General features: G+C 36.3%; 2 protein-coding genes across 3 annotated transcripts in view; both read left to right on the top strand.

The window, feature by feature from the left end:
• LOC143922944 (integrator complex subunit 12-like) overlaps nt 1-7,497 on the top strand; it is an 86,928-nt gene extending 79,431 nt beyond the window's left edge. The window contains exons 2-3 of one of the 2 annotated variants that reach the window (XM_077446375.1): nt 6,467-6,766; nt 6,836-7,481. In XM_077446375.1, the coding sequence (XP_077302501.1) occupies nt 6,467-6,766; nt 6,836-7,168 (633 nt within the window). In that variant the 3' untranslated portion in view covers nt 7,169-7,481. Of the gene's footprint in view, nt 1-2,787; nt 6,767-6,835 lie in introns of those variants that run through there. The other variant, XM_077446374.1, reaches the window with a different exon arrangement.
• Nucleotides 184-3,889, top strand: LOC143922943 (uncharacterized). The gene is made up of 2 exons (XM_077446373.1): nt 184-357; nt 452-3,889. The coding sequence occupies exon 2, from the start codon at nt 780-782 to the stop codon at nt 1,731-1,733; it is 954 nt and encodes a 317-aa protein (XP_077302499.1). The 5' UTR covers nt 184-357; nt 452-779; the 3' UTR covers nt 1,734-3,889.
• Nucleotides 7,498-14,907: the final 7,410 nt, after the last annotated feature.

Here is a 14,907-nt window from a genome sequence, read left to right on the forward strand (position 1 = left end):
AGTGAATTCGTCATTTTATAATGAACTTGTTACATCTCATCTACATAAATAAATCGTCGCTAACATTATTTGTTTATCTTTGTTACATTGTAAAACATTTTCTATATGTCATCTATATATTATAATATATATTCAATTGTAAATAGGATGTCCGAGCCAAAAAACCCACATGGCCGTGTTTTGGGCTCTTACGGGCGCGCACTCATTTTACGAGGCGCGCTCATCTGTCAAAATCAAACGCCCGCCATCCGCCAGCCGAGACGGTCTTGGCGTGGCTGGTCTACCTTGCCTGACCAGCCTGACCTCATCCTCATCTTGCCTGACCTCATCCACAGCCCCCGCCATAAAGGGACACAGGTGCCGAGAAACTCCCCGGCTCGCCATCTACTCCTTAATAAACGAGGATAAAACCGACTTGACGTGTCTAATTCCCCACCCCGCCCTGTTTCAGCACGTGCTCCAGAGCGAGCTGAACACACACAGACGACGACACACACACACAGCCATTGGTCATCCATACATCTACACACATTACAGCTCCTGCAGCTATCGTTCATGGTCCTTCGAATCGGGATGATCTCAGCGCTGGATTCTGTCGTCAGAGCACCAGGTTGGTCGTCAGCCATTTTGCCTCTCCCGTTATCCCTTTGTTCGGGCTCCCGCCATTTTGTGATCCCGCTTCTCTTTGTTTAAACTCCCGCCATTTTCGTTTGGCCTTCGGCATCACGGCGTGCCCCCCCCCTCTCTTCTCGTTTCACCCCTTACAGTTTCTCGGAGTCATGGCGACTCAATTGCGAAGTCGTCGTGGCGCCCTTCGGGGAATGCTGACGAGAAACGCGAATCTGGTCGAGCAATTACCGCTGAGCGTGGCCCGACTCGAATATAAGCTCGAGGAGGCGCGCCAACTGCGTCTCGATTTTCTGGACACGCAGTCCGAGTTAGAAGCGTTGGAGCCCACAGAGGCGGAGGATTCCGTGCGAACATGGGACGATTTTGAGGACGCCTATTTGGCATATACAGATGCAGTGCTGGACAAACTAGATGCCGCAAAGCGCATCACCTTGTCGGGAGGAACCTCCCCCCCAAGTGACCTTCTCCCGGTCGATCAAACCGTCCGTCGCACTGTTGACCAACTCGCTACTCCCCCAGTGGACCAACCCATTCGTCTCCCGGCACTGGAACTGCCAACATTCGATGGGAAGCTCGAAGATTGGCCCCAGTTCTCCCAACGCTTCCAAGCCGCAATAGACGGCAGTAAGGTGGATTCAGTCCGCTTCCAATATCTTACTGCCAGTCTTACCGGTGAGGCCCGCAACATTATCCGCGGCCTCGACTGTGCGGAAGGGGCCTTCACCACCGCTTGGTCCATTCTCGAGAACCGGTACAACAACAAGAGGTTGTTGGTCCCGAGACACGTGCAAGCATTGCTCAACGCTGAGCCTGTGGGCCGTCACGTCGGTCAAGGGTTGCGGCGGCTGGTGGATGACATCACCATGCATATCCGCACCCTCGGTTCCATGGGCATCCCCGTCGACAAATGGGACGACGTCCTCGTGACTTCCCTGTCGTCCAAGCTAGACCGGTACACGGCCCGGCAATGGGACATGCAGTCGGTCAAGTACGAGGACTGGACCTTCGAAAAATTTCTGAGTTTCCTCAAGTTTCAGTGCCAGGTGCAAATGAACGGTGAGGCCATCCAGAGGCTTTCGTTCACCACGCGAGAGTCAAGGTAGCTCCCTGCCCTAAGTGTCGGGGTGACCACTTGCTCCACTCATGCTCATCGTTCCGGAAGCTGGCCCTACCAGAGCGAATCAGCCTGGTCAAAAGGGTAAACCTCTGCATGAACTGTCTGCGTCCTGGCCACAATACGACAGCATGCAAGAGCCAAACTCGTTGCTCCCACTGTCGCAACCCACACCACATACTTCTGCACGCCGAGTTTACTCGGACTTCTAAGTACCTCAACGCTGCTCCTGCCCCAAGGGAAGCAAGCTTCGCTAACGAAGCGCCACACGCGCCTAGCCTTCATTCCCTGCATTCAACCGTCAGGGCAGCAACAGCCCCTCGCACCGTTCTGTTATCCACAGTGGTGCTGTCTGCCCGTGGAGGCGATGGGCGTTGGCATAAGTGTCGAGCACTGCTCGACAGTGGGTCAGAGATGAACATCATCTTCAATGACCTGCGTCAGCGGTTGAACGTCCAACCGCATGCATTGAATGCAAGCATGGTCGGGATAGGCTGTAAGGAAACGCCAATCTCCCAGGGCGTAGTCTTGCACGTTGCTCCTCGGGGGTCGAGGAGCCATGCCAAAATAAAGGAGATGGAGTTTTTAGTGATCCCTAAGATCACGAACAATGCTCCATCCAGAGACCTGTCGGAATTACGGCTGGGGTTGCCCCAGCGTATTTACCTGGCTGACCCCACATTTGATTCGCCGGGGGCAGTCGACATGGTCCTCGGATGCTTGGCATTCCATCAGTCCCTTAAAGACGGTAGGAGGAATATTTCCATTCCTCCCTCACTCGCCAGCGAACGGGGCTCTACCATTCACCTGTTGAACACTTCGTTCGGCTGGGTTGTTAGTGGGGAACTGGGCTCAGTCCCAACAACCAACCGCTCCGGGAACTGCCATCAAAAAGCTTCTCGTGATCCGTCGGCGGACCGAAGAGTTCCGTTGCCAAAGCCTAGGGAACCCGCTTCTAAAAGAAGCCGCGGTAAACCCGCACCCGTTGTTCCTCATTTCATCCGACCTTCCCAACCCAGCTCCAAAAACTCCTGGTCAATTCCTAGCTGGCGAACCACTGGTTGCTCAACAGCGGGAGGATCTGCTCAATCAGCCCGCAGCACGGGCGCTGCCGCACCAGCATCTGCAGCAGCGGGCAGAGATGGTCACTGGAGGAGTGCGGCACACTCCTTCAACAGCAACACCAGGAAGGCAGCCCAACGAGTAGCTCGACTGCCGATCGTGCGGCATGGAGAACATGGGGCGAGTCACGTTGGTGCTTCCTGGGCACGACGGCTTCGCACGAATTATCACCCTGTGCACTCAGAGGGGCATCACCGACAGGGCAGCTGGCGAGACGCTCGTTGGCCCCCTGACCAGCCGACTAGGCCTGGGTGCACTCACTGTTCTCCCGCCCCCATATAATTTTGTGTTTGTGTTTTGTTCTGTGGTGATGGTAAAACTTATGACAAAAATGCCATTGCCGGTGTAGTAGTGGTTTGGTTGTGGTGCGCTAATTGACGCTTTATCCTTTAATTTTGTTTTGTGTTTGTGATGGTGAATTCATACCACCCCGGCTAGTTAGCGCGGTATTAGTGATTCATTGTTTAATGAATTTTGTCCTAGTTTAATAAGCCAATCTCTGCTATGCACTCAATGTTTAATATTGTATTCTTATTTTACAGCTTCATATATGTTTGAAGGCTATTTCTTTTCTATTAGCTTTATGATGGCCTGCCGTGTAAGCGGTGCCCTACTTTATTTTACCACTAAAATAGACAAAAATGTTGATGTTTGTTACCACTGCTCGGAGCTCAACATATTAGCTTTGCAAATGATTGCAAAGACCTCTTATCTGTATCATTTGAATTGTTTATGTTGATTCTTGAAATATTTGTTAATATTCCAACCCCGGGGAGTATGTCCGAGCCAAAAAACCCACATGGTCGTGTTTTGGGCTCTTACGGGCGCGCACTCATTTTACGAGGCGCGCTCATCTGTCAAACGAGACGCCCGCCATCCGCCGGCCGAGACGGTCTTGGCGTGGCTGGTCTACCTTGCCTGACCAGCCAGTGTACTCATCCACAGCTCCCGCCATAAAGGGGCACAGGCGCCGAGAAACTCCCCGGCTCGCCGTCTACTCCTTAATAAACGAGGATAAAACCGACTTGACGTGTCTAATTCCCCACCCCGCCCTGTTCCAGCACGTGCTCCAGAGCGAGCTGAACGAGAGACGACGACACACACACACACAGCCACTGGTCACCCATACATATACACACATTACAGCTCCTGCAGCTATCGTTCATAGGTTTTTGAGCTCTTTCTCCTTTTTGTTGATGAAACTGGATGATGATATACACATAGTGCTGGATCTGCTTGGATCTCGAGTTGTATTCGTACGTGCTGCTAGTTCTGCGTCACGGACTTGCGATGTCCTCAGAGGTTGCACCGTTTCCTTTGAAGATTCTATGGTAGATCTGCTCTCTCTGCATACTGTGAATTGGCTCTGCACACTGTCTGCTTTCTTGTCAGTTGTCCAGTTAGACGCCAGAAGTCTCCGCTTAGAAGATTCTGGTAGTTGGATTTTTCGCTAGATTCGAAAGGATGAAAATCCACCTGGTCCACTTCGAAGTTGTCTATACAACGGTTGTTCCTTCGTTTTAGTAGTGATGTCCAGTTGTTCAGCTATATCCGCACCCGCTGCCACCAATTTTTATGTTACGGTGACAAGTAGGAGATGGTGTAGAATATTATAGTCACAGATTTTGTCAAATGATTATATTCTTTAATTACCAGTAAATATAAACGAGATTAATGTACAAGATTGTATTACAAGTTACTAGTCTCGAAGTGCTAGTTACGCAATTTAATCACAAGTGCCTTGTGAGACTGTTTGATCGCAAGTAACTATGTAGTAATCACAAGTTACTAGTCAGGCAGTTTAATCACAAGACTGTTTTACCCCCGAATGGACTAAGTGGTCGGTAACGGCATTCGGTCACTTCCCGCTAGAGTTCTCAGAGGTGACAGCGCGAAAACGTGGGACTGCATATCTAGTACATGACTATATAACAATAAGTAAACAAACGCATCGAGGAAGATGCAGTGAGCGACCTGCCTTTTATGTGCAGGTACTTAGGCCATATGAAGGCATTCTGGACGGACTGGCTGTACTGGCAGTGCGTGGATATCCTTGGATCACCCAATAAATGCTGTGAAGTGATTTTGGCCTTTAATGTGGATCATCCACCCATCTCTACGCAACAATACCATTGACACATGCAACACTTTATAGGGCGGGTGATAGGTTTCGACCGTTTCCCGGTCTATGAAAACTCAGTTGGGTTTTGAAGAGGATCTTTATTGCTCGATTAATACGGTTCGGTGATTATTGGTTACAAAACGCTCGCCCAAAAGTCACTCTCTATAACGGAACATCTGGCAGCCAAAAAATCCATCATACTAACGATAACTATCTTACTAACGAGAACTCGAGTGCCAAATATTCCGTATTCGCGTTTTCATGGCAAAAATTTTCTTTTGGGAGATCATGTTCTGGAAGATTCCTAAAGGGTCCAAGGTCTTCCTTTGTGTGCTATGTTTGATGCGTTGTTAGTTGGCTCCTTGGGGGTTCCAGTGTACTCGTAATTGCGTATCTGGAGCGAGTTTATGGTGCCTTTGCCCTAGTTCGGCCAAGGATGACTTTCGTGTTAGCAGGATGTCATTTGTACAGCTTAAGTTCGATGAGGAAAATAGGTGATATCATCGACCTAGTTTCGTATAGTACAAGTTGTGCTATATTCCTACAACTTGAATGAATCTAAACGTTTTCGTGTAGTGGCAGTACTTTAAATGTCCAATTTGTATTTGAGTTGGATATTAGTTATTGTCGTTTGTTCGAAATGCAAGTGGCAAATATGTCGATCTCGGAATTTGAAATCGTGGATATAAAGAGTTTATTTTTTCATCCAAAGTAATAAATTATTTTCAATATCGTTATCTTATGTGTGGACGGCCCCATTCTCAATTAAAAAATACAGTTTTATGTAAAAAAAACTGTATTTTAAATACAGTTTTTATAAAAGCGAATATGTACAAATACACAATTTTTGGCACTCGAGTTCTCGTTAGTATGATAGTTATCGTTAGTATGATGGACTTTTCGGCTGCCAGATGTTCCATTATACAGATTTTTTATCATCTCTAGTCATATCCTTTATAGTGTTTACTTTTTTTGTCTTTTACCATATTAATGTTATGAGTAATTAGTGTTTTATCTCATTATCTATACTAAGCGATTAGGCCCCGTGGACCTATCGGCTTCCGCCGTCTTCCCCATGTATTCTCATAAATAAATAATATATTTTGTAGAAAAACACCTGTTGCTTTGTTGTGTCTTAAATAAAATAGCAGTGAGATTTATTGACATCGTGTCTAGTAATGATTCGCAATAAAGAGCAACAGTTGGTTTTTGTACAAGTCATGCAGTAGTCGACCATTATACACCCATATCCCAATGAAGTATTGATTAAATCTGACAACCTTTGGCCTTCAGTTAATATTTTATCGGCTAGCAACACAGAATTTTTTCACTATCGGTTTTTCGTCAGTCACAGCTTGTCAGTCTACGACGTCACGATGTGTGCTCTAAAGCTGGACCCCAACATCTGCGAAGCTCTGCGATTGCTGCACTCTTCGAGCAGCGATTCTACCGACAAATTGCGTTCAGCTTTAGATGAGCTGATCGCTAAAGTTGACCCATCGCGCACCATGGCCAACGTCTTGCCGAAGAAATATTTGGATATAGGGCGAGAGAAGGAAAAGGAACGCGAAAAGGAGAAAGATAAGGAAATGGATCGGGAAATGGAAAGGGAACGGGAGCGAGAACGTGAAAGGGAACGTGAACGTGAACGTGATTGTGATGAGATTTCCCTGGAGTTGCTGGAATTGGAGCTCACCTGTGCTGTCTGTCGCCATCTAGCCACACAAGCAGGCAACAAACTCGTAGAATGTGATTTCTGCCATAAACTCTATCACCAGGTATGTATATATGTAAAAACATCTGATTAAATCTCATGACAAAAGAAACTCAACCTTTGACTTTTCTAGGAGTGTCACATTCCAATTATAATCGAGACCAATGCAGAATCTGCCTGGCAGTGTATGACTTGTCTCGACGCTCTGGACTTCGACAATGCGAGCAGCATTAATTCTCCGCCGATGGTGATCGAATGTTCTTCGTCGTCGACTGCCAACGGTCCGATATCTCCGGAAAAAGCCAATTCCGTGAGCCCCCCGCCTCAAATCCCGTTGGACGAGCTGCCTACTCCTCCCAAGGTTGTAACACCGACTATAAACATCATATCGGGCGATCAGCGGCTTCGGATTGTCAAAAAGAAGTCGAACAAGCATCGTGAAAATAAGCGAAAGAATAAAAAATAAACACATTGCAATTTTTGTTTAACGTTTAACTTGTATAATCGTAATGTTACATTTGGCCTCTTGGTGGTATATTTGGAATGTTGAGAAAATTGTGAAATGTAACAAGAAAGGGTAGCCCTGAAATACTACATTCTTTAGATTTAATTTAATTGAATGTTTCAAATTATCTAAAAAAAAAAAAAAAAATTATCAAAAATTAAACAAGTTTATTTGTGAAATTTACTAAATGTTTAAAATAAATAATTTAATCTCAAAATTGATGTAATATTTATTGTAACAATATGTCCTTAATAAAGTAAAATATTTGAATTTCAAATTGATGTATTGTGCTTATTGTTATTTATTGTGTGTTCCACGCTTCTGATGGATTTCGTAACTACTCCTCGGTGCCTCCACATGCATGCACTAATCCGTCAAAAACTGCAGCCGTCGAGCCTGATCGCTTATATTTCATCGGGAGCAATTCAGTTCGTAGCTTTGAGATAAGATCCATGCACCAGACCTATATTTTCATGTTTCGTACATATATAAAACATTGCTAATTGTTGAATATGAGAAGTGAAAAATATGGAATAGTACAAGTGATATTGTTTCGAGTTGCTGACTATCACCGATTTAATTACCAATGTATTGATAAGTAAGTAATATGTATGTACAATAGAACCACGATTATCCGTATTATTAAAAACAAACACAAAAATTCTTAAATTCTTGAAATAAATAAAAAATTCTTAAAATAATAATAAAATCAGTTTAAAATCATTATTTTATATTTATATTATTAAATATTATACACATATAAAAAAAATATATATATATAATTTTTTATTTTTGTTTTATTGTACATTTCATCTTATGCTAATAACACTCGGCGATTTGAAGTACTTTGCATAGAATTGAAATTGTATAATTACCAAGCAAGTGGTATTGCTTTACGATCATTATGGTACTTTTAATAAATTAATTTTAATAATTACATCGAGCAAGTCCAAAGCGATATGACGACAGCTGATGGGTAAGTCTGAATCGTCCCAAACTACTTATTTATTATATCATTTACTTTAAATATACGGTCATTCTATGTATTTATTTTTATGGAAGAATAATAATTAAATCGTAAATAAAAAACTCTATCATAAGAATTTTCAAATTCTTCGTAAAAAAAACAATGTTTTTTTTTTACTTTTTATTTGTTAGCTTTTAGTGGGCTTGATTTTCTTTCTTTTGAGTATATAATTTCGAAAGATTCTTTGTATGTAAGTATGTAAATAAATATTTAATGTTGGCTGGTAACATTGAAAACACATCGAAGAATCATTGGGATACTCCTCGGTGCCTCCACATATATACACTAATCCGTCAAAAACTGCAGCCGTCGAGCCTGATCGCTCATATTTCACGGGAGCAATTCAATTCGTAGCTTTGAGATAAGATCCATGCATCAGACCTATATTTTCATGTTTCGTACATATATAAAACATTGCTAATTGTTGAATATGAGAAGTGAAAAATATGGAATAGTACAAGTGATATTGTTTCGAGTTGCTGACTATCACCGATTTAATTACCAATGTATTGATAAGTAAGTAATATGTATGTACAATAGAACCACGATTATCCGTATTGTTAAAAACAAACAAAGTTTACGATTTTGCTGCTTTGAAATGCATAACATAAAAATTCGAAAATATATATGTATGTACCTAAATCTAAATTACAGGGACAAAATTAAAAAAAAAAACCTTTTATGCACAGTAAATACAATGATTTATTATGTTTTCAACACATTATACATAAACATATTCTTGAATATATATTATTTGGTTTGATTTTTAAATGCTTTTTATTATTACGAAATTATGTTCACAATAAATCTTATATCTACATATTTTAATAGCTACTGATCTACTGATCATCTTCTATTTTACAATTTTATTTTATTTGGTTAGTAATCATAGTATTATATTGTTATGTGGTACGATCTTACAACCTATGTATATACTTATGTATAATACCCTTTAACCTTATATATTATTATCACCATTTATCTCTATGATAAATTGTGTTTCTACTCAATAATGTCTCGATACTCTCAAAGGATACATAAATCAAATATTAAAACTGTCTTACACACGGATGTTGCTCTGTATCTTAATCACTTTGTTATTTACCAACATTCTGTGATTGGTTAAAACTTATCATTCTTTTGTGTATAAATGCTCATGTTAGATCTATTGAACCTCACTTGCGATCAAACAGTCTTGTGATTAAACTGCCTCACTAGTAACTTGTGATTACTACATAGTTACTTGCGATCAAACAGAGTCTCACAAGGCACTTGTGATTAAACTGCCTAACTAGCACTTCGAGACTAGTAACTTGTAATACAAACTTGTACATTAATCTCGTTTATACTAATTTATACTGCTAATTAAAGAATATAATCATTTGACAAAATCTGTGACTATAATATTCTACACCATCTCCTACTTGTCCCCGAACTTCGAAGTTCATAAATGAACGAATCGAACATACGAATCGAAGTTCATAAATGAACTTCGATTCACTAACAAAACGTTATGCAAACCTACGGTAAAAATAAAAAGAAAAATAAATTTACTTCGAAGAAATATAAAAATGAAAAATCATGTCACTTTCGTTCAAGTACATCGCGATAATCGATATTGTAACGGAAATTTAAATAACATGAATGCGAACATGTTATCCAGAATAAAAAAATAAATAATTTTCATTGAATGCATTTAACTGACAATTTAACTATCTGTATGTATCGACAATATATCAAACCAACTCGTTTTAACCATTTCATAGAAAATGTGTTATTGAGTTCGGTAATTCCGAAATAAAAAATTGATAATCAAAGTAAAACCGTAAATCCCGTAGACGAATACTAATCTGGGAAGTATTTAAAAAAAATAAAAATAAAAACAAAACTGATAATGGAAATAGTACCCAAATGAAGAATCGTAAATTAGATAACATCACGATTTATGACTAGTGTTCTCTTTTTAAAATCACTTATGACATATGTATGTACATTCTACATGTATGTATACTAAACTTTAAATCATCAACATAAATACATAGATTCAAATTAATTTATTGTTTTGATCTATTATTTTATTTTCAATAAAAAAAAAAAACATGTTTTTTAAGAAACTCAAGCAGAAAGTTGTCAGATAAAGTTAAAAATTTCAATTATGAATTAAATTATATCACAGACAGTGATGTATGCTATTATTAACAATTTATAAGAGCAATTAATTAGTTATAAAAAAAAGGATTTAAATATTATACTATGCTAAACATTATTTAAGCATATATCGAATCAATTAATAATAAACGAAGCATATACAATATCGAAGCATACATATATCGACAAGACACTTATTTGCATATATCGAAGATTATTTTGAAACAATTAATAATAAACAATAATAATAAAATTTATCGTATAAATAGGGTTATACGATCCCTCTCATCTATACAATATATGAAAAAATTAGAAAATTGATTTGAAGTTATAAATAATGAATATATGTACTATAAATAAAAATTATTTCTATTAGATACTTAAAATTATTATATTTGATAAGATAAGAAGTATCAATTGACTTACTGATACTTAGGAATAAATATGTATCAACTTGAAAATCATTTTTGGATTTCATTTTGAAAAATAAAATGAAAGGAATAAAATATAATTCGACCAATTCGAATGCTCCAAAATAAAATACAAATACGCGAAAGATGCTTATTATAATATCTCTAGGATTATTTACTTAGTATTAATATCTTAAATCCAAAGTTTTGATGAGGAACATTTAAACCCTCACATCTCTATTAAATAAATAAAAATCTATTGAAGTGATCAGATCAACAAAATTATATTTTTTTTAACTAATTTCGTACTTTGAAACTTCTTATTTTTCTGAACTCTTTTCTTTTCACTAAAAAAGCTAGTAATATTACATATTACAAAGTAAGATAACTAAATATCTACTTATCACATAAATGTATACTTTCAGAATAAATAAAATAAAATAAGAATGATGGAATTATTCAACATTAGAACATTCTTCATCTGTTGAAAATTCACATTTGTTATAAATCACTTTTAAATAAAATCAAAGATCTTGAATCTAGGTCCATCAAACACAAATCATTATTAGAAGAATACGATTATATGTAATATCGTTCATAAATCTGTTAAAATTAACTTCAACACTACTGTTTTGACTACGTACATATAACGTATGTCCATATAATGGAATTAGAATCAGATATAATATAATGGTATAATGGAATCAGAACTACATAAATTAAATTATTACGAATTTTAAAATTATTACGAATTTTAAAATTTTATTACCAAACTTTTGAACTAATGAAATTATCTTATTAAGATTGACGAATCTCCTTGGATCATAAAGATCATATATTATGTAGGACATTGCATTATATTGTTGAAGAAATAAAAAAAAATATTTCAAATTATAAATAATTAAAATTATTAGTATCTATGAAAAAAAAAATTATATCAAATGAAAAGTCAAATATATTTTAAAATACTATAAAGGAATTATTATCGAATTATTATACTCGAATCATATATTATCGAATATAAAGATTAATAATGAAAGGTCAGTGTAAAATTTTTCATCATAAAAGAATAAAAGATTATGGAAAATCTTACTTTTCAAATATAGATATTTAAAAATCTTAAGTTTATAAAATTTATAAACAACCTATACATATTTAAAAATATAGAAATTCAGTTTCACTATTACAACTTACATAGACGTGAAATGAATAATTTGATTACGAATAATTAAAACTATTATTTAATTAAGAATTAAAAAATATATTACTAATAACTTTTGAAATATTAAAAAAAAATAATAATAAAAATAAAAAAATCCAATTAGTTAAATCGAAAATAAACAATTCCAAATGATGATAGTTCATATTCATAAACTCATTATTTTAAGAATCATTTTAATCAATATTAAATTGTTGCAACAGACAATTCGAAATTTCTTTATTTTTAAAGTTCTACATAAAATAATTAGATTAATCGAAAAATAGATTTCACATCTAATTTTGACAGTAGTTGTAAAACTTGTCATTATTCAATATATTCAAACTATGTTCTTAAACACTACATACACATACATAAGTATGTATACGCAAGTGTAAATCGTAAAATAAATTAAATTCTGATTTTAAATAATATAGAATAAAAAATAAATAAAATAAAAAACCATGTGAAATTTCGAGAAGAAGATTGTAAGTAATCGACAACCATTTAGATTCGCAATCTACAACTAATATAAATCGTAAACCAACATATGTAGTTATAAAAACCTAAATAAACCGAAATCTAAAGCTAAAAGTAAATTTCTTAGAAACAAATATAAATCTTATTATAACAGTGAATCCCATGAAATATTTTATATTCTATAAATAAATATGACTTGAAAATTAATTAAACTGTTTAAATGTAATTACACCAGTTATCCTGATACCTAAAGGTTTAATATCGACATGTTAGTTTCAACGTTAAAATTTATATTTTATTAATATTTTATAACCAGCAAAATATATAAAGAAATTTAAAAATAACAATTAATTTAGTTCTATGACAGAACTATGAACACAATATTTAAAAATAAATATGTATAACATTATTGAACTCTCATGTATACATATAATATAAAAAGAAAGAAGACAACTAAAGTTGTTGATAAATAAAAGATTTTTGAATTATTTTAATGCAATGACAATTTATTCATGTACTTATATTGTCATCACATATTGACGACATCAAAAATAAAATATACCATACATCATAGAATAATGTAATGGAATATTATATTCGAAAAGTTAACGCTATATACAACACGTTAAATAAAAAAAACTATTCGAATTCCTCTTCGAAAGTAGTTTATACTTAAAAATCTTATATTATATAATTCAGAAACATTATTTTATCATTTTAATGAATTATTATTGTGCCTGTTGAAATTCAATGGATGTTTTAGAAAAAAATTGATTGAGCAATTATATTATAGACACATTTAAAATGAAATTATCATTTGAAACTAATTATAAAATTTGATTTCATATGTGGAAATCAATATTTTAACTTTTATCAATCCAATCTCTTATTGAAAGGTTACAAATACCTTACTAAGAAAAGTAAATAAACTTTTAATCTTAATAATTATAATGTTTTATATAATAAAATACTTTTCTTAAACTTTTAAAATTTGTATTTGTATTTAGCAGTTCAACAAACCGTTTGCTTACTTGATTAAATAAAAATATATTGATATAATAATTATCAAACAAGTAAAAACTATTGTTATGTGTATTCTTGAATAACTCGGTAACAAAACAATGATTTAATTGAATATACATATATGTTTAATAATGATAATATATTATTCTAATTTATAGTATAGTTATAGATTTCAAATAAACCAATGTATTACTAATTACTTGAAGAAAAATATTATTGAATTCTTACTAACTTAAAACATTTCTGACAGTCTTGTGATTAAACTGCCTTACTAGTAACTTGTGATTACTACATAGTTACTTGCGATCAAACAGAGTCTCACAAGGCACTTGTGATTAAACTGCCTAACTAGCACTTCGAGACTAGTAACTTGTAATACAAACTTGTACATTAATCTCGTTTATATTTACTGCTAATTAAAGAATATAATCATTTGACAAAATCTGTGACTATAATATTCTACACCATCTCCTACTTGTCCCCGTAACATAAAAATTGGTGGCAGCGGGTGCGGATATACATAGCTGAACAACTGGACATCACTACTAAAACGAAGGAACAACCGTTGTATAGACAACTTCGAAGTGGACCAGGTGGATTTTCATCCTTAAAATCTAGCGAAAAATCCAACTACCAGAATCTTCTAAGCGGAGACTTCTGACGTCTAACGGGACAACTGACAAGAAAGCAGACAGTGTGCAGAGCCAATTCACAGTATGCAGAGAGAGCAGATCTACCATAGAATCTTCAAAGGAAACGGTGCAACCTGTGACGGTGACATCGCAAGTCCGTGACGCAGAACTAGCAGCACGTATGAGTACAACTCGAGATCCAAGCAGATCCAGCACTATGTGTATATCATCATCCAGTTTCATCAACAAAAAGGAGAAAGAGCTCAAAAACCTATTTACAATTGAATATATATTATAATATATAGTTGACATATAGAAAATGTTTTACAATGTAACAAAGATAAACAAATAATGTTACCGACGATTTATTTATGTAGAAGAGATGTAACAAGTTCATTATAAAATGACGAATTCACTTTTAGATTCCGTCCATATTAAAGATGAAGCCGATGGCAACGTCCCATTGGCTCGGAAGCTGAGAAACGAAAACGACCTTCTTTTTTACATAAAATTACTATTGTAACAAGTGAACATAAATAAAGGATACTCTTACTAACACAATCAGTGTTTTCGTAGACCTCCCCGCGGTACATTTACCGCGGTGAATTAAGATTAAATTTTGATTTAACATTCGAACTGTCAAGGTGAAATGCCATGGATGCCAAGATTGCCATGCGAACCTTCTCGAACGTCAGATGGGCTGACAGATTCCAGCGAACTCCTCGCGAAGACCACAAACAACGGCCAGCATATCTAAGTTTCCCGTCCGTTTTTGCTTTGCC

This window comes from Arctopsyche grandis, chromosome 2 (assembly GCF_051622035.1).
Source record: "Arctopsyche grandis isolate Sample6627 chromosome 2, ASM5162203v2, whole genome shotgun sequence".
NCBI classification, from domain to species: Eukaryota; Metazoa; Arthropoda; class Insecta; order Trichoptera; family Hydropsychidae; genus Arctopsyche; species Arctopsyche grandis.